Source organism: Natator depressus, chromosome 2 (assembly GCF_965152275.1).
Source record: "Natator depressus isolate rNatDep1 chromosome 2, rNatDep2.hap1, whole genome shotgun sequence".
Lineage (NCBI taxonomy): Eukaryota > Metazoa > Chordata > Testudines > Cheloniidae > Natator > Natator depressus.
This window is the reverse complement of record NC_134235.1, coordinates 200692442-200715273: the sequence shown is the minus strand read 5'-3', so window position 1 is coordinate 200715273 and position 22832 is coordinate 200692442. Positions and strand designations below refer to the sequence as shown.

The 22832-nt window shown below is 45.6% G+C and overlaps 2 protein-coding genes across 2 annotated transcripts; one reads left to right on the top strand and one right to left on the bottom strand.

The window, feature by feature from the left end:
* Window positions 1–490: 490 nt before the first annotated feature.
* LOC141981687 (uncharacterized) lies at window positions 491–2335 on the top strand. Its single transcript, XM_074943321.1, has 2 exons — window positions 491–1221; window positions 1801–2335. The coding sequence occupies exons 1-2, from the start codon at window positions 639–641 to the stop codon at window positions 2319–2321; spliced, it is 1104 nt and encodes a 367-aa protein (XP_074799422.1). The 5' UTR covers window positions 491–638; the 3' UTR covers window positions 2322–2335.
* A 13661-nt stretch (window positions 2336–15996) lies between these two features.
* Window positions 15997–21478, bottom strand: TRIL (TLR4 interactor with leucine rich repeats). The gene has a single exon (XM_074945725.1). The coding sequence runs from the start codon at window positions 20889–20891 to the stop codon at window positions 18582–18584; it is 2310 nt and encodes a 769-aa protein (XP_074801826.1). The 5' UTR covers window positions 20892–21478; the 3' UTR covers window positions 15997–18581.
* Window positions 21479–22832: the final 1354 nt, after the last annotated feature.

Here is a 22832-nt window from a genome sequence, read left to right as displayed (position 1 = left end):
ACAAAATAAGCAGTTAAAGTACTACTCCAGTCATTAGCCTACCCATCTCCATTCTCAGCCTGGAAAAACCAACAAGGATCTGTAAACTTTAACCATGTGTACAGATATATGATCTGTATAAAAATACCAAATTTAGAACAACCATTAACAGATCATCAATTAATGTAAGCATTTCTAAACAACAGAAAACATCCTTCAGCCACTCTTTGCAATCTAAGTTTGAGATCACGTTTTATAGATCCAGGCAACTTTACTTCAATGTTAATAAAATGGTGTGTATAAGCCCTGGTCTACACTAGGACTTTAGGTCGAATTTAGCAGCATTAAATCGATGTAAACCTGCACCCGTCCACACGATGAAGCCCTTTATTTCGACTTAAAGGGCTCTTAAAATCTATTTCCTTACTCCACCCCTGACAAGTGGATTAGCGCTTAAATTGGCCTTGCCGGGTCGAATTTGGGGTACTGTGGACACAATTCGACGGTATTGGCCTCCGGGAGCTATCCCAGAGTGCTCCATTTTGACCGCTCTGGACAGCACTCTCAACTCAGATGCACTGGCCAGGTAGACAGGAAAAGAACTGCGAACTTTTGAATCTCATTTCCTGTTTGGCCAGCGTGGCAAGCTGCAGGTGACCATGCAGAGCTCATCAGCAGAGGTGACCATGATGGAGTCTCAGAATCGCAAAAGAGCTCCAGCATGGACCGAACGGGAGGTACGGGATCTGATCGCTGTATGGGGAGAGGAATCCGTGCTATCAGAACTCCGTTCCAGTTTTCGAAATGCCAAAACCTTTGTCAAGATCTCCCAGGGCATGAAGGACAGAGGCCATAACAGGGACCCGAAGCAGTGCCGCGTGAAACTGAAGGAGCTGAGGCAAGCCTACCAGAAAACCAGAGAGGCGAACGGCCGCTCCGGGTCAGAGCCCCAAACATGCCGCTTCTATGATGAGCTGCATGCCATTTTAGGGGGTTCAGCCACCACTACCCCAGCCATGTTGTTTGACTCCTTCAATGGAGATGGAGGCAATACGGAAGCAGGTTTTGGGGACGAAGAAGATGATGATGATGACGAGGTTGTAGATAGCTCACAGCAAGCAAGCGGAGAAACCGGTTTTCCCAACAGCCAGGAACTGTTTCTCACCCTGGACCTGGAGCCAGTACCCCCTGAACCCACCCAAGGCTGCCTCCTGGACCCAGCAGGCGGAGAAGGGACCTCCGGTGAGTGTACCTTTTAAAATACTATACATGGTTTAAAAGCAAGCATGTGAAAGGATTACTTTGCCCTGGCATTCGCGGCTCTCCTGGATATACTCCCAAAGCCTTTGCAAAAGGTTTCTGGGGAGGGCAGACTTATTGCGTCCTTCATGGTATGACACTTTACCACTCCAGGCCAGTAACACGTACTCGGGAATCATTGTACAACAAAGCATTGCAGTGTATGTTTGCTGGCGTTCAAGCAACATCCGTTCGTGTGTTATCCTCAGGAGAGTGAGATATAATCCATGGTCACCTGGTTGAAATAGGGTGCTTTTCTTCAGGGGACACTCAGAGGAGCCCATTCCTGCTGGGCTGTTTGCCTGTGGCTGAACAGAAATGTTCCCCGCTGTTAGCCACAGGGAGGGGGGAGGGTTGAGGGGGTAGCCACGCGGTGGGGGGAGGCAAAATGCGACCTTGTAACGAAAGCACATGTGCTATGTATGTAATGTTAACAGCAAGGTTTACCCTGAAAGAGTGTAGCCAGTGTTTTATAAAATGTGTCTTTTTAAATACCGCTGTCCCTTTTCTTTTCTCCACCAGCTGCATGTGTTTCAATGATCACAGGATCTTCTCCTTCCCAGAGGCTAGTGAAGATTAGAAAGAAAAAAAAACGCACTCGAGATGAAATGTTCTCCGAGCTCATGCTGTCCTCCCACACTGACAGAGCACAGACGAATGCGTGGAGGCAAATAATGTCAGACTGCAGGAAAGCACAAAATGACCAGGAGGAGAGGTGGCGGGCTGAAGAGAGTAAGTGGCGGGCTGAAGAGAGGGCTGAAGCTCGAATGTGGCGGCAGCGTGATGAGAGGAGGCAGGATTCAATGCTGGGGCTGCTGGAGGACCAAACCAGTATGCTCCAGTGTATGGTTGAGCTGCAGCAAAGGCAGCTGGAGCACAGACTGCCACTACAGCCCCTGTGTAACCAACCGCCCTCCTCCCCAAGTTCCATAGCCTCCACACCCAGACGCCCAAGAACGCGGTGGGGGGGCCACCGGCCAACCAGCCACTCCACCACAGAGGATTGCCCAAAAAAAAGAAGGCTGTCATTCAATAAATTTTAAAGTTGTAAACTTTTAAAGTGCTGTGTGGCATTTTCCTTCCCTCCTCCACCACCCCTCCTGGGCTACCTTGGTAGTCATCCCCCTATTTGTGTGATGAATGAATAAAGAATGCATGAATGTGAAGCAACAATGACTTTATTGCCTCTGCAAGCGATGATCAAAGGGAGGAGGGGAGGGTGGTTAGCTTACAAGGAAGTAGAGTGAACCAAGGGGCGGGGGGTTTCATCAAGGAGAAACAAACAGAACTTTCACACCGTAGCCTGGCCAGTCATGAAACTGGTTTTCAAAGCCTCTCTGATGCGTACCGCACCCTCCTGTGCTCTTCTAACCGCCCTGGTGTCTGGCTGCGCGTAACCAGCAGCCAGGCGATTTGCCTCAACCTCCCACCCCGCCATAAACGTCTCCCCCTTACTCTCACAGATATTGTGGAGCACACAGCAAGCAGTAATAACAGTGGGAATATTGGTTTCGCTGAGGTCTAAGCGAGTCAGTAAACTGCGCCAGCGCGCCTTTAAACGTCCAAATGCACATTCTACCACCATTCTACACTTGCTCAGCCTGTAGTTGAACAGCTCCTGACTGCTGTCCAGGCTGCCTGTGTACGGCTTCATGAGCCATGGCATTAAGGGGTAGGCTGGGTCCCCAAGGATACATATAGGCATTTCAACATCACCAACAGTTATTTTCTGGTCTGGGAATAAAGTCCCTTCTTGAAGCTTTTGAAACAGACCAGAGTTCCTGAAGATGCGAGCATCATGTACCTTTCCCGGCCATCCCACGTTGATGTTGGTGAAACGTCCCTTGTGATCCACCAGAGCTTGCAGCACTATTGAAAAGTACCCCTTGCGGTTTATGTACTCGCCGGCTTGGTGCTCCGGTGCCAAGATAGGGATATGGGTTCCGTCTATGGCCCCACCACAGTTAGGGAATCCCATTGCAGCAAAGCCATCCACTATGACCTGCACATTTCCCAGGGTCACTACCCTTGATATCAGCAGATCTTTGATTGCGTGGGCTACTTGCATCACAGCAGCCCCCACAGTAGATTTGCCCACTCCAAATTGATTCCCAGCTGACCGGTAGCTGTCTGGCGTTGCAAGCTTCCACAGGGCTATCGCCACTCGCTTCTCAACTGTGAGGGCTGCTCTCATCTTGGTATTCATGCGCTTCAGGGCAGGGGAAAGCAAGTCACAAAGTTCCATGAAAGTGCCCTTACGCATGCGAAAGTTTCGCAGCCACTGGGAATCGTCCCAGACCTGCAACACTATGCGGTCCCACCAGTCTGTACTTGTTTTCCGAGCCCAGAATCGGCGTTCCACAGCATGAACCTGCCCCATTAGCACCATTATGCATGCATTGGCAGGGCCCATGCTTTCAGAGAAATCTGTGTCCATGTCCTGATCACTCACGTGACCGCGCTGACGTCGCCTCCTCGCCCGGTAGCGCTTTGCCAGGTTCTGGTGCTGCATATACTGCTGGATAATGCGTGTGGTGTTTAATGTGCTCCTAATTGCCAAAGTGAGTTGAGCGGACTCCATGCTTGCCTTGGTATGGCGTCCGCACAGAAAAAAGGCGCGGAATGATTGTCTGCCGTTGCTCTGACGGAGGGAGGGGCGACTGACGACACGGCTTACAGGGTTGGCTTCAGGGGGCTAAAATCCACAAAGGGGGTGGCTTTACATCAAGGAGTAGTTCAGGCAGGACTTCACGGAGGGTTCCAATAAGAAATGGTGCACCTAAGTTATTGTTCTTATTGGAACAAGGAGGTTAGCCTGGCCTCTGATTGATACATGGCTAGATCTACCTCGCTGCACCTTCTCTGTGCGTGACTGCAGTGTGACCTAGAGGAATGAGTCCTCTAGACAGGGGAGAAGGCAAATGAGTACAAAACAAATCTGGTCTATTTCTTGTTTTGATCCACTCCATCTATCTTTTACATCTTTGGCTGGCAGCAGACGGTGCAGAAGGACTGCATGCCATCCACATCTCATGGCTGCTCGGCAGAAGACGGTGCAATAGGACTGCTAGCAATCCATATTGCTTGCCTGCTCACCATAAGACGGTTCAATAGGACTGACTGCCGGACTAAAAAAAAATGACCTGGTCAAGTCACTAAAAATTTAGTCCCTGCGCCCATGTCTGCCCAGGCGCTCCTGATCGACCTCACACAGGCGACCAGGAGCACCTCGGACATGACGAGGACGGCTACCAGTCGTACTGTACCGTCTGCTGCCAGAAGGCAATGGGTTGCTGCTACTGTGTAGCAATGCCGTACCGCGTCTGCCAGCACCCAGGAGACATACGGTGACAGTTACCTGAGCGGGCTCCATGCTTGCGGTGGTATGGCGTCCGCACAGGTAACTCAGGAAAAAAGGCGCGAAACAATTGTCTGCCCTTGCTTTCACGGAGGGAGGGAGGGAAGGGGGGACTGACGATATGTACCCAGAACCACCCGTGACAATGTTTCAGCCCCATCAGGCATTGGGATCTCAACCCAGAATTCCAATGGGCAGCGGAGACTGCGGGAACTGTGGGATAGCTACCCACAGTGCAACGCTCCGGAAGTCGACTCTAGCCTCGGTACTGTGGAAGCACTCCGCCGAGTTAATGCACTTAATGCACTTCTGTGGGGACACACACACTCGAATATATAAAACCGATTTCTAAAAAACCGACTTCTATAAATTCGACCTTATTCCGTAGTGTAGACATACCCTTAGATTATATATGGAGGATGATTCCTCACTGAAAATTCAACAACAGAAAACAATAAGAGTGGCTGTTAAGTTGAGCATTAACATATATAGACAGCATATTACCCTACTGTGAGGAGTGACTAGTGCTTCCCACCCAGCTGGAAAGCCCCCCTCTGAACAAGCTAGAAAACTGACAGGAAGAACCTGCATGTAGTCAGCCTCCTTCATCTGAAAGATCTCAGGAAATTCAGGGGCCATAATGTTTAAACTTGGATGCCTCAAGTAAGCTCATAAATCCATATTTTGCCTTCTAAATAAGGGGCCTGCTTTTCAGAGGTTCTAAGCACTTACTAGTCTACTGACTTCAGGGGGTGTTTAACATAACTGACCCCTTATTTAGGTCTATATATGAAATTTTGGCTTGTCTTTTGGATGGAGATAGAGAGAAAATAAAATGGGGTGGGGAAGCCAAAGAACACCCTGGAAAACAAAACGAACAAAAATAGTAAAAATAACCGTTAAGGTCCCAACCAAGCAAAAGTGGTGCTACTTCTGTGTCATACAATCTCTTTCATGGCTTGGCACAGGCTTCTATGGTGTGAAACAGTGAGAGCCTATTTATGATTAAATGAATTGGCCCCATCTAGAAGGCTGATGAACCTCTCAACTATCCCATTCCACAAACACCAACATACAATCTAGTCAAGGAGCAAGCAGGTTAAAATATGCCGTCCCCCCGCTTTTTTCCCCCCTTCATACAAGAGAAGTGACTGGGAGTGTTTTAAACAAACAAACAAACAAAAAAAGCTGGAGGTGAGATTGACAGGAGTGTTTCAGATCTAATGGGAATGGGAGACATAATTTTAATCTGTTACATCAATAAGGAAAACCAAACCATATAAATCAGCTGAGATGCATGAATGTCTCAGAGGCATTAACAAAAACACAAGGCTAAACACCAAATACATCCAGAATCCAACAATTAGGTCTGTCTCATTATGAACCATCACTTTGAAATTCATTGTTATTTTCAAACTGCAAAATGTTTTACGTATGAACAAACCATAAACAAATATTTTAACTGAATAAAACTTTCCCTGTACCACATGTATTAATATACAGATTGCCAACCTTTGACATGCGGCCGATCAGGGAAATCCGCTAGTGGGCTGGGACGGGTTGCTTACCTGCAGTTTCTGCAGGTTCGGCCGATTGCAGCACCCACTGGCCACAGTTCACCGTTCCAGGACAATGGAGGCTGCTGGAAGCGGTGGCCAGCACATCCCTCAGCCCACGCCACTTCCCACAATCCCCATTGGCCTGGAACAGCGAACCACAGCCAGTGGGAGCTGCGATTGGCCAAACCTGTGGATGCTGCAGGTAAATAAACTGTCCCGGTCTGCCAGTGGATTTCCCTGGAGGGCCGTGTGCCAAAGGTTGCTGATCCCTGTATTAAGACATTGCCAGAGGTTTTCAATGAACCATGGGCTAGTTCAACCTGTGCTGACTCAGCAGTTTGTTTATTTGAAGTTAAAGTGGCTGGTGAGAAAAAGTAGGTGTTTTTCCAGAACTACTAGTTTCTGAAAGCTGCTGTCTCATGTGCTTAGCTGGTTGGTTCTTGTTCACATGCTCAGGGTCTAACTGATCACCATATGTGGGATTGAGAAGGAATTTTCTCCCAGGTCTGACAGTTACCTTGGTAGGTTTTCACCTTCCTCTGCAGCATGCTGTGCGGGTCACTTGCTGGGATTACCTGAGTATGTCTCATTTACTCAATTCCCTGCCATTGCGGGGGCCCTGGGCTTGGGTGCACCCTGGTCCCTCCCATTCTCTGTCTGTGGCACATAATAGGTTAGTCTCCTGTGGGTTCAAATACTTTGGTCTAATTTTAGCTGTTGGGTTTCATGTGCAGATGCTGGATGTGACAATGACCTGTGATATACAGGTAAGACTAGATGATCTGGAGTCCCTTCTGGCCTTAAATCCTATCACTCTATGACTGTTTAAACTTCCTTCTTTCTCTCTCAAATCTAAAATCTGCACCGTATTTATATTTAGATTACATGACAAGTGAGACTTACTCAAATTAAGAGATACTGGCCCTGGTTCTCAATTGCACCTGGGCTCCATATGGTGCAAGAATGGAAGGGAGGGGTAACTTTGGCCTTATGCCACCTTTGTGCCTCTCCTTTAGCAAAAAAACTCCTATCCTGGGAAACTCCTTGCTTGGGGTGACCTGCTACCTTTACATTCTTTTTATAAGACTGGAGTGTATAAAGGGGCCGAACAGAAATGGAGAACCACGCCCATGACAAATTATTCCTGAATAAAATTACCTGTCTGGTTTAAAATCCCAGATTTAACACGGTAATTAATTAGCAATTTGTCTGAACCTCCTTCTGTTGAGAACGCTAGCTATTGGTAACAGCAATCACCTCCTTTTTAATTAAATCAGAATAAAAGACTTTTCCTCCACCTGCTTCCAACTCTATTCCCCACTCCCACATAATGTGCAGTTTCAAGCCTGTAGATAAGTCCCTTAAATCTGCATTGATGATGAAACCCACTGCAGATGATCAACTATTGTAGTTTAGCAAGTATATAAATAAAACACAATAGCAAACTGCGACGTTATCTGATTAAAATATGACCACATCAATCATTGTTGCAACCACTGTTATATATTTGCAGCAAATTTTGTACAAATGTTGTCAAGTGAGGTGTCTATAAAAAGGTTATGATTTGCTGGTTATGATCATGCTATCTGTCTGCATGTATCATTTTTGTATGTGAAGTTATAAGTATTGGCTCTATACTTGGATTTCAAAGATTTGTTCCTGGGGTAACGCCCATGAAGTAATTAGCCAGCACATCTTGGAGGGCCTATTCAAATTGAGTGGCCCATTGAAAGAACATTTAACTGACAATGTACCATGGGAGACGTCTATCTACACTTAATGGAATGTCTTGCTGTGACTAGGCAAAATGCATGGACATGTGACTTGCCCATGTGACTCCAAACTCTATCTTGTTCCTGTGATTTTCCACAGTAAGAACAATGGGATGCCCTCTACATGGCAAAAGGTATAAAAGACCCTGGAAACACCTCCATTTTGGTCTTCAGTCCTGCTTTTTACCTCTGTTTACCTCTATAAACTGAAGCTCTGAACAATGGACTGAATGACCCATCCAAGCTGTGGATGTACTCCAGAGACTTGACTTAAGCCAGCAGTTTATTCCATCACTGCTACAAGCCTCAACCAAGAACTTTGCCATTACTGTATGTAATTGATTCCTTTAACCAATTTTAACTCTGACCGTTCTTTTTCTCTTTTTATGAATAAACCTTTAGATTTTAGATACTAAAGGATGGGCACAATCTTTTGGGTAAGATCTAAGTTATAGATTGACCTGGGTGTGTGGCTGGTCCTTTGGGATCAGAAGAACCTATTATTTTATGAGACCGGTTGTAAAGAACCACTCATCTCTGAATCCAGTGTTTCTGGTGGTGATATAAGAACTGGGATACCTGAGGAAACTACCTTTATGTTTTCTTGTTAGCCAATGTGGGTGAAACAGGAGTTTACTTTTGTGGCTAGTTTGGTATATCTTATAAAATAACCACCACCCATTTTGGGGTGTGTTTGCCCTATTTCTCAGCAGTTTGTCCTGAATTTGGCCTTCTCAGTTATGACCCACTAAGGCACAGTTTCACAAACAAACCAATCAAGTGTGCTGCATCAAACAGAACATCACTAATCTGCACTCATGCAAGAGGAGGCCCAGTATGGATTGGTGAGGTCTTTGAAGTAGTTCATATTGAGAGGAGACAGTGGCATCAGCACCACAGTTATAAACAAGGTCCAACATACATTAGAGCAAGCTTCACCTAAATTCTGCAACAGACTGGTGGAAATTCTGTGGCAGATTTATATAAATTAAAAATAGAGAGGAGAGTAATTGCATTATTCATTTGAAATATTGCATTTAGTCAGTAAAATAGCCTCTGTGTTGTTTGTTTTATGCTGTTCCTACATTTTCAACTTTCAGTAGGCTGCAGAATTTGGTATTGATAATGCCAAACTGCATTAGGAAGCTGTCAGGGTCAGAAGTAAAAGGTTTTGACAGCTGAGTAAGGTATAGGTGGGCCTTTTCAATATTTAGGGAGGACCATAAGGCAGTGTTTGTGGGGTAAGTACATTAGCTGTATGTTTCTCCTTTCGTTATCAGCAATTAAATGGTTAATGTTTGGCTTTATGTTGCCATCTTTAGGTTTCAGAGTTAACATTAACACCCTTATGATGACTGGGAAAATTCAGACATCTTAGCTACTGTTTTGGACTCTCTGCAAACTGTAACTGCATCAGTTGGTACTTGGTGCACATTTTCAAACTGATCTTTGCAAACTCGAGGCCTGATTTCTTTTTTTTTTTAAATGAAAGCTCAGATTCTGTGGCAAGGAAAAATTTTGGCAGAAAATTCCACTGCTGTGGAATCTTCAAAGAAGTACTGATTATAAGCACCTGAGGCCTGATTTAGGACATTACTGAGTGCCCAGGGAAAGCCAGGGTGTGACCATCTACTGTAAATGACAAATTAAATTCATTTAACCACTACTTTCTTCTGCCATTTTTCACACCCATTTCATGTGAAACATTCAACACTAAAAAAGACAGAGTCCTCTCTGAGCATGTGTGTGGTCACTGCTACATACGCCACTGAAGTGGACCACAGAACTAAGTTCCAGAGAGAGCAAGCACAAAAGACCTATAGTTTATTCATCCTCATATTTTTTCCCCTTAAAAAAATCAGGCATCACTTTGGGTCTGATCCTGTTTAGATTGGTAAAACCCACAATTACTTCAATGGAAAGAGGATCAAGCCCTTAAAGAGTAAGTGATTCATAGGACAGATGCCCCGTTTTCCTCAGCAATATTCCAAGTTCTCTCATAGGCAAAACCTTTGGGCTTTGTACTGTAATACACTTGATATGTAGATCCTTGTACTGCAATATGGCATATACCATGTTATTCTTCACATATAAACAAACAAAAAATAGGAGAAATTAATAGTTTTTTTCTCCTATAATGCCTTTTCTGAGTATATTCATATGAAGGAGTAATAAAACCCTAATGGTTTCTGACTCTTCTGATTATATAGTGATATATATGCTTAGCATCAATTAGTAAGATTGTTCACACCCTTCAAACTATTTCATATTAAGCACATATGGACTTCTATTGTAGTGAATAACAATCTCTTTCTTCTAGAGGTAAATATTAACCAAGGTTAACAGTAGCTGAATTTTGATGTTCAATCAAATAAGAGATTAATAGCTATATTCTTACATCAATTTTGAATACCTTCAAAACAAATATTTGGAAACATCTCCCACTTTAGCCATGAAAAGTTCAACAGCTTTTCCGTGTAAACTAAAGGGAGTTGGACATCCAGAAAAAACTACGCAATGGTTTCACAAAACTTCTGCTGCAGACAAATCAGGATGCATGCATATCCATAGGCAATATGATTTGTTAACATTGTATTGCCTCTCAATATTACCTCCGAGGAGATAAACAGCCTTACATAATTGTTTTCAGCCAACCAGGACAAAGTATTTTCTTTCTGCATGTACAGGTAAGAAAGAATATATTGTGTAGGCACTCGGCTTCACCTTGTTCCTTACATACAACACAACTGAATTAATGGTGTCACAAAACCATCCTTGTGTCTTATTATCTAAATAAGCTACCGTGCAAAGTCTGTACTTAGATAATTATTTTGTTTAGTATCTAAATGATTGCTCAACAATCACAACTAAATGAACAGACAATAGGACAACATCTTGTGAGCTGATTAGAGATACTGAGTCAACGGGAGTTCTGTTATCAACTTCAGGGGGGCCAAGATTTCACACAATGTCTTATAATGAAATGAAGAATTAAGTGGCCATAATCAAATCTTTTAAAATTTTCTATTCTCAGATAATAAAGATTCAGAGCTATACTATAGTCTTGAGCAATGAAATTTCTCTTCACACCAGTTAGGAGTAATCCGTAAAGAGAGGGCAAAAATATGGCCCTATATATACACAATACTATTTAATTGCTCCCCTCACAAATTAGTTTAACAAAAATAAACTTCCCTCTCACAACACCTCTAAGCAGCAATATTATTAATAAAAGCCTCGGCACCTGCAAAGTGACATGCCCACATGGACTCTTGCACATGAGTGGAGTACCAATGATTTTGATGGGATTGCAGACACAAAGGTCTACATGCCCTCTACGTGGGTGGATCTCTAAAGAATGAAGGAAGAAATAGGTGGAAGGGGAAAAAAAAACTTATTTTTGCACAAATATATTCCAGAAGAAAAAGATCTTAAGTAAAGTAAGTAGCAGTGTTTTACGTATTTATTTGGTCCCTAAGAGCACTATAAATTGTGCTAATTATAGGACTATTGTACCTGGAAGCAATTTGATTTGAGTATTGGAATAAAAAAGTGATAATCTTAGGGTATGTCTATACTAGAAATGTAAATCAACCTAGATTAGATCATCTTATAGCAACCACAGTTAATTACTGCAGCAACCTCACCAGGAGCGCTTCCACCAACCTAAGAAGGGCAGTGTGGGGAGCTGAGAGCCCAGTCTCTCAGCTCCACTGGCAGCTCTGGAGCCATGAAATTGACAAGGCTGCCCAGCTCCAGGCAGGGAGAAGGGTCTGAAGGTACCAGGGCTTCTCAGCTGGGAGCGGCGTCCGAAGCCACCGGGGCTTCTCACCCTGACTCCTAACTGGGAGCAGGTCCATTCTTCCCCTGGCTCTCAGCCAGGTGTGAGGGCAGCGGGGCTCTAGGTGCCTGGCTTTCTTGTCGATTTCACAGCTTCAGACATAAAATTGACAAGACAGCCAATGTAAGGGATGCAGTGGCTACACAGACCGTATCGCCCTTACCACACGGACATAAGCCTTACACCTCTCATGGAGGTAGAGTTATGATGTTGGTGTAGTAGGGCACTTACATCAGCAGGAGGAAGGCTGTAGTATAGACACAGACATAATTAGGTCGACATAAACTGCTTAGGTGACCTAACTGTGTAGTATAGACCAGCCCTTAGGAACTGTTGATAAGAGTAATTTACTAACTGACAGAGTGGTTTTGTTTATAAGCAGACCATTTGTTCTCTTTAAAATATATCTGAATTGATTAAAGTAAAAGAACCAAATATATATTACAATGGAAAAAACATGACTACTGATTTATTTCTACCCTATAAACGTACTGCACATAATTACCATAGTAACTGGTGTGATGCTTTATAAAAAGAATGATAACCAAGTGTACACTACTGTTACAATCACTAATGTATCATTATTGTTGCACCATTTCACTAAATCTGATAAGAGTATGTCATGTAAACTGTCAATGGAAAAGTGTAATCTGCTAAATATGATAATCATGTTTACATGCATGTATTATCTTTATATCTGAAGTTATGAACATTTGCTCTGTATTTGTATCTCAGACATGTGTTGTTCCTGGATGACACCCCCCCAGACAAATTTACATTCAGACTAGCTCTCACTGGTATATAGGCCATCCATATGGTGATGGGCCATTGAAGGGAATCAGCTCTTCATGAGCCCTTCCTGAGGACATCTCAGACAGCACGGAGCCAATGGCTACCTCTATGATTCAGCAAAGCATGCAAGGACATGTGATGAGGCCATGTGATTGAAGTCTCCATCTTTTACTAGTAACTTTCCATGCACATATAAGCCCAGACTCCATACTGGCGAGGAACTTTCCAGGTGCATGAGCTGGGATTTAACTTGCAAGCGGTGACATCACTTGCTTTGTCTTCATTCCTGCTTCTCCTCTCTGAACTGGGATTATCTAGGAAAGCTTTGAACAAAGTTACTGAATGACCCCCAACCTGTTGGGTGAACCAGAGAAACTTATGCCAACCTAGCAGATTTAACATCACTGCTATCATTCTGACCTGCAAACTCAGAAAATCAATTGTAACGTATATGATTCCTTAACCATTTAATAACTCTCCTTTTACTAATAAAACTTTTAGTTTGTATAGTTTCAGAGTGGTAGCCGTGTTAGTCTGTATCAGCAAAAACAATGAGGAGTCCTTGTGGCACCTTAGAGACTAACAAATCTATTTGGGCATGATCATGCCACAAGGACTCCTCGTTGTTTTTAGTTACTAAAGGATTAGCTACAAGCACAATTTTGGGGTAAGATCTGAGTTATATATTGACCTGCGGAAGTGACTGATCCTTTGGGATTGGAAGAACTTTATATATGATTAATCTGTTTTTCAGTAACCTCTCATCATAAACTGATGTCTGCATGGTGATAGGAGCTGGAATGCCTAAGGAGACTGTTTTTTGCTTCTTGTTAACCAGTATGGTGATACATACTGGCCTTATCTTGGTAGTGGCTGGGTGAACTCTTAACATTAGAATAATCACCAGTTTGGCATGTGTCTACCCTGAATTAGTCATTTTCAGTTCTGACCAGTTCTGACACCAGGCACTCCTCCACAACTGGTAATAAAATTGGCTTATCAATGCCTAAGGCCTATAAAATGATATCATACTGGATATTTTCACCAATTCACTCCAAAACCTACTTTATCAAGAAGTTTGTTAATGTTTTCACATACTTTAAGGCAGTTTTCTTCCAATAATTATTTATTCATACTGGACCAATCACATTCTGAAATTTTTTATAGCTTTTTTGTAAAGACAAATGACAGATTTGTTTTGATAAAAGATCTCAAGGAATAGTTATAGCAATACATTTATGATGTAATTGTCCATGAACGTAAGCAATTCAAAGACAACAGACTTTTCTTCTATAGGAATTAATGTGCATGCCTGAGAAAAATAAACATTTGAGAAAAACAAACAGCAGTAAAAAAAAAAATTGTGTCTAGGGACATTCTGACAAAACTATGTTATATTTATGGTACAACAAAAATAACAAAATCTCTGCATTCAAAAGGTATGCAGAATGGGGCCCTACATTTATTCACTCAATTAAGATACATAACGAATTATAGATCACCATTTCATCTGCAGCAACTCTTCTCAAAAAAGATGTCCAAACAAAGAATAAATGTTAATGTGTGTTAATGCATATTTGTTCAAGATTTGGGTGTTGTTTTTTGCCAACTTTGCAGGCCACATTTTTCAAGCGGCTCCATCTACCCCACAAACAAAGCTTTTTCCACTTTGCAGACAAGCCCTGAATTTTGTGTGCCGCTAGATGTTTGAACAGGTAAACTGGGTAGCTTTCCTCCTACCTGCCCCTTCACCCATTACATCTGTTGCAAACACACTGGATATATATGAAATTTTGTGGGTGAATCTATTGTAACCTAAAGTGTAAAGCTGACTTCTTATTAACCCTATTAACATGCTGATACTGATCCACTGCACCTACTTTATTTAACTTTGATCATAATCAATAATTTAAAAGGTTATGCTGATGAAACTGCAAATGACATGATTTAGGGAGATAAACCTTGGGTTTATTTATTGGGCTTTTTAGGGGGACAGGAATGAGATTTATGAAGATCTCTTTAATTGTTTAAACTATGTTTCTACTCTGAAGTCACTCTACAAATGGCATTGTGGGATTCCGTGTCTATTGTGTCTCAATTTCCATATCACACTGACCTCAGTACACAAGTAAAGGTATTATTTTCTGCCAGCCCAGCAAACTCAACCTAGGTTCCAAAAGTCAAACTCGTTTGTGGTTGTTTCCTGTAATATCAGTTTAACAGGACAAATCAGGTTCTCAGTTACACCTATACAAACCTATTCCTTTCAGACTGTGCCCTCTATGATGCATTTGCAATACCTGTTATAGTCAATGACTTTACATAGTGGTAACTGATTTCATCTGTAATTGGAACTTTTTAAACAATTCTGATGATTTATAGGCAAGTAGGAATAACATCCAGCTCACTCTCTCTGAGTTTTGTGGGTTCCTGCAGGGCGAAGAATAGCAAAGGTCAATCAAAATTTATTTTTGTCACTAAAAGAAGCAGATACAACTCTGAATATAGACTGATAACAGATCAATTAAGTTAGAATGTTCTATTTTACATCCTCCGGTTTTAGAGAAGAACTGCAGCGGAGAAATAAAAGGCAGATGGAAATGCTATTATTTTACTGGTGAAACAAGAACTATGTAATAACAGTCCCATGATTCAGGAACTGACATTCCTCCCCAGGTGTTAGTCCAGACCCATGGCACAAAAATGTTTACTGATCCTGAAAGAATTTGTATGGCTCTGCTAACCTGTTTCCAGCCCAAAGTTAAGAAACATTAGACTTTAAATATCACCTGTATCATTCTGCTAACCATCTTGATTTTTTACCCATGACTTCCATTGTGGCTTTGACATGAACTTCCAGAATTAAAGACTGATTAATACAGATTTATATAATGCCAGAATTTTAGACGATATGAACCATTCATTAATATCTCTAGCAATTCTTTGGGACGGGCCATTATCAGAATTCAAGAACAACAAACAAAATTGAATGACAAGTATTTTAGGGTCCAATAGGATCAGCCAGTCATATAAATAAATGCCTTCTACCCCTGTGAAGCTGGGACCCATAGTTCCCCAACAGTAAAAGTATTTGTTGTTAACCCTAACAGTTCACGAGATATCAACATTCGAGATGACCCCTTGTACACTGATCTGATAATACATTATCGGCAGAGGTCCAAGATGGTCTGTACCAACCCAGGAAAACCTCTAACCAGTAAAATTATCAGTACCTGCATCCTTGGCATACATAAAGTGTTTCTTTACAGATATTAAAGTATTTTGCTTTAAGCCAAAATCATCCTAGACTAACCCAACATACTATAACCAGAACAAAAGTATGGTATATTGGAAAAATATGTTGAGAAAATATGACAGGAATGAAGTAACAGACAAGGTGCAGCCTTGGGTAATGTAAAAACAGTAATAAACTAATAAAACCAAACTGTGTATTTTATACTGTATCATTTTAAAATCAATCTGGAGACACTGCTTTTCTTTTAGCAAATGGGTTTATTGACATAACTGATCATAATTGTGTACAGCATGTATGCATCTTCTATTAGAAGAATATCCAGTGACAGAGCTAAACTAAGTGTGATATAGAGTTTAATGCTATGCAATCCCCATTAATTTCTAGCAATAACAATGGTGTTGTTCACTGATAATCACTTAATCACATGGGACCCATAGCTATATAGATATTTGAAAGTAAACAAGACAAGAGTTTAAGACACTTACAAAATTAACTCAATTTAAGGACTGATCCTGCATTTCTTCAATCCAAATTTCATTCAGTCCTGCATCTTAGTGATTTTAAGTGAAAATTTTCCTGCATATGGTCTTCAAGATTTTGTCCCTGAAAGATGCAGCTCATGAAACTTTAGACTGAGGGTGAAATCCTAGCCCCATTGAAATCAGTAGAAAAATTCCTATTGAATTCAATAGGATCAATATTCACTTTGAAATACTCTCTGCACATAACTGATAAGGGTTAAGACAAATTCTCCTAACGCTCCCTCTTCACTGTATTTGGACCCCAATATTAAGAAGCCATCTCCAGGGCATAAAAGGCTCGTTCCCATTCAGTCACTGGACTCTCAACAAAGATACTAATTACTATGGTGTCTTTTGTAAATATTTGTTCATTAAAAAGCAGACACCACCACATGACTTAATTTAGGCTACCGAACAACCATCAGACCATAAACAAAAACTTTCTGGTCAGCACCAACCTAGGTCAAATGTGAACCAGTGACAGAGATCGATGCCTCCATAGATCATCAAACTCATGAGCCATTCAGTTCCTCAAGAGTTCGTTTGAGGCTCTAGGTAAAATGAATAGGAGCAGAAGTAATATCAATGGTCTCAAAAACATATTGAACTCCTTCTAAAATATTTGCATATAACTGTAACCACAGTTTGGACTTTTTTAAATTAGCCCACTTCTAGACCACACAAAAAGAACTAATGTAAACTAAACCACCACGTTTAATAGTGGCAGAAGCACATAGGGAAGTAAAACTCCCAGAAAGTAGAGAGCAGCCGATCATAAAATGACTAACACTACTCAGAAAACAAAAATGCATTCAAATAAAAGTAATATACTACTGCAAGAGATTAACTCAAGATAAAGATTTAACTTTATCATTACTCAATTGGCTGAGCAAAACACTGAGAAACACAGATTAACATAAAAAAAATTAATGGATTTCACAGTGAAGGTACAAGTACATATAAAACTAATTTTAGTACAGTAAAACCAAGAGAATTACTTATTGGCATAACTTTGTTTCACATTTCTGAAACATCCTCCACCTATTATTGTTAAAGAAGGAATGCATCTATGCTACCTATCAATCAATAATTCACCTTAGTATAAACTCAGGTAGCTACAAAGATGGATTATTTGAAGGTCAGTGATCCACTGACCAACCAACCATGTACCCAGACAACTAAAACACACATTAAAGTGTAGAAGTACCAAACAGTATTTAAAACACAATTTTGAAATAATTCCCTGTAAACATGTTACAAAACTTGTGTTAGTTTTCCCTAGTGGTGTCAGCAATATATTCCTGCAAGACTAAAATCAATTGCATTACTGTTTTTTATTTAAAAAGATATAAAACACACACACACATACACACAGTTGTCTTGCGTTCTATTTGAGTGAAAACACCCACATCATTCAAACGCTCCATATTCCATACTGTTCAGATTACTTGCATGTTGCAGAATTGAGTATTGATGCTGTTCCTAAAAGTCTTATTTCAACAATATGCCTAGGAAGTGATGATGGGTTTAAAAACTCAGTGTTCAGTAAATTTCGAACATACTTCTTGTATCACATCAGCTATTTGGATTATTTGTTTGACTAGTGAAAGGTAACCTGGACCTTCATAAACACAGTGCAAGATTATCATGAAAGATACAATACATAAACTGCTGGCTCTGATGACAGAGTCCACCCCTGCTGCTATGTGCATTAGCTCAGATACTCTTCCGCTCTAGACAGCAATTATTTTAAAATGCAGAGTTACTTCCTTAGGTTAGTGATTTTTTTTAATCTTCAAGAAAGTACTAATATTTTTAAGGATTTCTTTATAATAAATGTGCCAGACCAAACCCAACCCCACATAACCCCTCCTGGTAACTGGGATGTGCCCACGAGGCGAACTCCAGCCCCCTCCTACCTGCAGAAAGGATCACTGATACTTTGAGACTGCAGTGATGGAATTATGTAACAAGCTTGGGTCCCATCGGTTAGACTCACCCACATGGAGCTCCTAGGTCTTACTCAGGGTGCCCCATCTCAACCCACTCCCACTCTGCTTGGCAACAGCCTTAAATTCCACATAGCGCCGCCCTCACTGAGGCGACAGCGGGGAGGGGGGGAACTACAACTCCCAGCCCGCCCTGCTGAACCGTGATGCCAGCATGGGGCCAGCTGGGAGTTGTAGTTTCCACGGGCCACGCTGCTAGTCAGCGAATCGCTGCTGCAGCAGGTGGTCGTCCCCGCGCCGGGCACTGCTGCTGTCAGCAAAGCGCTCGCAGGGGAACTCGATGAGGTCAGTCTCACTGAGGGCACAAGCCACAGCGCCGCGGGGTGGGCGGTGGGACTGGAAGCCAGAAAAGTCGGCAGAGACGCCAGTGCCCATGGATCGGAGCGGCCGGCGGGTTGAGTACATCTGCCGCACGTGCACCGGCGCTGCCTGCCGCCGCCCCTGTATTTTCCTCCGCACCAGGCGGGATACCCAGGCCGCCAGGGCCACGAAGAGCAGCAGCGCATTCACCGCCAGCAATACCAGTGTGAGGAGCTGCTGGTCTGGACCACCAGCTGTGCCCCCGTTGGGCAGGGTGACCAGCCCCACGCAGTGGTCCCGGGGAGCCACCGGGCAGACGCGGCCACCCAGCACCCCCTCCACACAGACCAGGTAAGGCGTGTCAGGGTGCAGCTCCTGGAGGGTGGCGGCTGGCTCGCTCCACTCCGCTAGGTAGACAAAGCGCTGGAACTTGATGGCGGCCCCAAAGCGGTCAAAGAGGAGCCTGAAGCGCACGGGCCCCAGCAGGCGGGGACTGCGGTGAGGCCGCACCCACCAGCGCACGGTCACCGAGCTAGTGCTGACCGCCTCTACTGACAGGTTGCACAGGAAGAGCTTGTTGAAGTCGCAGGGGTCAGATACCAGTGGGGCCCCAGCCGCAGAGGGGGCTAGGTGGTGCTTCCTCGCCCGCCGAGGCCATGCAGGGCCGGCCAGAGGCAGAGATGGCCTGGAGCTGCCCAGCAGGTCGGGTAGGGAGGTAGTAGGGGTGGGCTCGGCTCTCCCGCTGCCTCGGCCCAGAGCAGGCCCCTCCTGAACTCCCAGCAGGCGCATGGTGGAGGCAGAGGGCAGGGATCTGGGTCCCCCTTGGGCTGGGCTGCGGCTGCTGTTGCCCCCAAGTCCCTCAGGGGCCAGAATCAGCTGCCACTGTTGCTCCCTGGGCCATTGCCCTGTTGCAGGTGGCGGGGAGGGAGATGGGGAGGCCCCGCTGTGGCAGTCGGCACCATCGGGCGGCAGCAGCTGTGCATCCTGAAGGTAGTCGAGGTACTTGCCGGCCAGGGCAGGTGGCAGGCGGCACTGCACAAAGACAGTGAGCAGCCGGCCCTGTGAGTGCCGTGTGCCCAGCCAGCGCTTCAGGCCCCTCAGGCGGCAGTCACAGCTCCAGGCGTTGCCGTCCAGCTCTAGGTGCTGAAGAGCCAGGCTAGAGGTGAAGAGCTCTCCTGGCAGCACAGCCAGTGCATTGTCGCGTAGGCTGAGCTCCCGCAACTTGGGCAGGGGGCCAAAAGCGGCAGGGTGCAGGGCAGCCAGCACGTTGCGGCTCAGGTCCAACGCTTCCAGGCTGCGCAGCGGCTCCAACAAGGTGGCAGGCAGGTGACTCAGCAGGTTCCCATCCAGTTGCAGCTCCTTCAGTGCCCCCAGCCCAGCGAAAGCATCTGGCGCCAGCTGAGCTAGCCGGTTGCCGCTGAGTGAGAGCTTGGCCAGGCTGGGCACGTGCTGAAAGAGGCCCCCACCCAGCTGCTGCAGGCTGTTGCCAGAGAGGAGCAGTGTGCTGAGCGAGCCCAGCGGCCCAAAGGTCTCTGGGTGACGCAGCGAACTCTGCTGGTTCCCAGACAGGTCAAGGAAGCGCAGTTTGGCCAGGCCAGTGAAGGCGCCACGGCTCAGCCAGCGGATGTGGTTGGACTCCAGGTGCAAGTAGAGCAGGTTGGGCAACCCTGAGAAGGTGGCTTCGCCCAGCGAGGCCAGCGCGTTGCCGTCCAGCCGCAGCTTGACCAGGCTGCCCAGGCCAGCGAAGGAGGCAGTGCTCAGACGGCCAATCTCATTAGCATTCATGTAGAGGATGCGTAGCTTGGCCAGCGGGCGGAGGGTGCCCGGCGCCAGTGCCACCAGCCGGTTGTTGCCCAGGTAGAGCTCCTCCAGCAGCGTCAGGCGCTCGAAGGCCTTGGGGTGCAGCCAGCGGATGCGGTTGTACTGCAGGTCCAGGCGCTGTAGCCCCGCCAGGTGGTGGAAGTCAAAGGCAGAGATGTTGGCGATGAAGTTGCCCCCCAGGCTGTAAGTCAGGATGCCCTGGGGGTCGGCGGTTTTGGGCACCGCCCGCAGCCCCCGGTTGGTGCACAGGAGGTGCTGCTGCAGCTGGCAGTCGCATGGCTCCGGGCACATGGACTCCACGGAGGGAAGCAGCAAGAGGAGGGAGAGGCAGTCACAAACCAACCACGGCAGCAGCATCAAGCCGAGCCTGCGAGGCGCCCCCATCCCGGGAAGAGCTGCGGCGGGCTGCTTCCCCCGCCGGCTTTGTGTCTCTCCAGCATCCCACCCCCCTTCCCAGCGACTGCTACTCGGCCCCTCCTCCGCTCTGCGGGACAAGGGACCGGGGCTACTTGTTGCAGTAGCTGAGCAGGAGGAGCTGTAGCTGAACTCGGGATCCCCAGGCAGCAGCCGCCGCCGCAGCCCCTCTCGAGTCAGCCTCGCTGGCCGGAGGCTCCGTTCAAGCTGCTGCTGCTCCAGCCGCGCAGCCCCGCGCCGGCCGCTCTCCCTACCCGGAGCGGGGGGGGGGAGCCTCGGGACGGGTCCCGCGTGCAGGCGAAAGAGTTTGGGTCGTCCTGAGGGACCCGCCGCTCCCGCTCCTCTCGGCTCTGGCACGGACGGGGCGGAGTGAGGGGGGAGAGCAGGGGAAAGACCAGCGCGGAAACTTGCCGAGAAAACGGAGCGGAAACTCGGACTTCCCACACTTTGCCCCCCCTTCCCCTCCCCGGGGAGCGGGGCTGGCGGAGCGGATGCAGAGCCCGGACCTCGCCAAGGGGGGAGAGGGAACAAGGGCAGCAGCGAGGATAAGAGGCTAAACCAGGACGCGGCGGGGCGCGCGCCCCTTTTTTGGAGCGCCGGAGCCGTGGCCCCGCCCGCGCTGCTCCTCTTCCCGCCCTCTGTCCGCCTCTTCGCCCCGCCCCGCCCCTCCCCCCAGGCTCCCACCCGCCCACCCCTCGCGACTCTTCGGCCCCTCCCCCCCAGGCTCCCAACCGCCCGCCCCTCGCGCCTCTCTGCTCGCCCCCCCGCCGCTCTAGGAGCGCTAAAAGAAAGGAGTACTTGTGGCACCTTAGAGACTAACCAGTTTATTTGAGCATAAGCTTTCTGAGCTACAGCTCACTTCATCGGATGCATACTGTGGAAAATACAGAAGGTGTTTGTTTTTATACACACAAATCATGAAAAAATGGATGTTTATCACTACAAAAGGTTTTCTCTCCCCCCACCCCACTCTCCTGCTGGTAATAGCTTATGTAAAGTGATCACTCTCCTTACAATGTGTATGATAATCAAGGTGGGCCATTTCCAGCACAAATCAAGGGTTTAACAAGAACGTCTGAGGAATGGGAGTGGGGGGGCTTGGAAAACAAGGGGAAATAGGTTACCTTGCATAATGACTTAGCCACTCCCAGTCTCTATTCAAGCCTAAGTTAATTGTATCCAATTTGCAAATTAATTCCAATTCAGCAGTCTCTTGCTGGAGTCTGGATTTGAAGTTTTTCTGTTGTAATATCGCAACTTTCATGTCTGTAATCGCGTGACCAGAGTGTCACAGATTGAAGATTGTCACAGAACGGATTGAAGTGTTCTCCGACTGGTTTATGAATGTTATAATTCTTGACATCTGATTTGTGTCCATTTATTCTTTTACGTAGAGACTGTCCAGTTTGACCAATGTACATGGCAGAGGGGCATTGCTGGCACATGATGGCATATATCACATTGGTAGATGTGCAGGTGAATGAGCCTCTGATAGTGTGGCTGATGTGATTAGGCCCTGTGATGATGTCCCCTGTCTCGAAGGTAGCCAGGATTGTCTGGCTATGTAGACTCCCTCCTCAGGCCCTACGCTACCAGCACTCCCAGCTACCTTCGAGACACCACTGACTTCCTGAGGAAACTACAATCCATCGGTGATCTTCCTGATAACACCATCCTGGCCACTATGGATGTAGAAGCCCACTACACCAACATTCCACACAAAGATGGACTACAAGCCATCAAGAACACTATCCCCGATAATGTCACGGCTAACCTGGTGGCTGAACTTTGTGACTTTGTCCTTACCCATAACTATTTTACATTTGGGGACAATGTATACCTTCAAATCAGTGGCACTCCTATGGGTACCTGCGTGGCCCCACAGTATGCCAACATTTTATGGCTGACTTA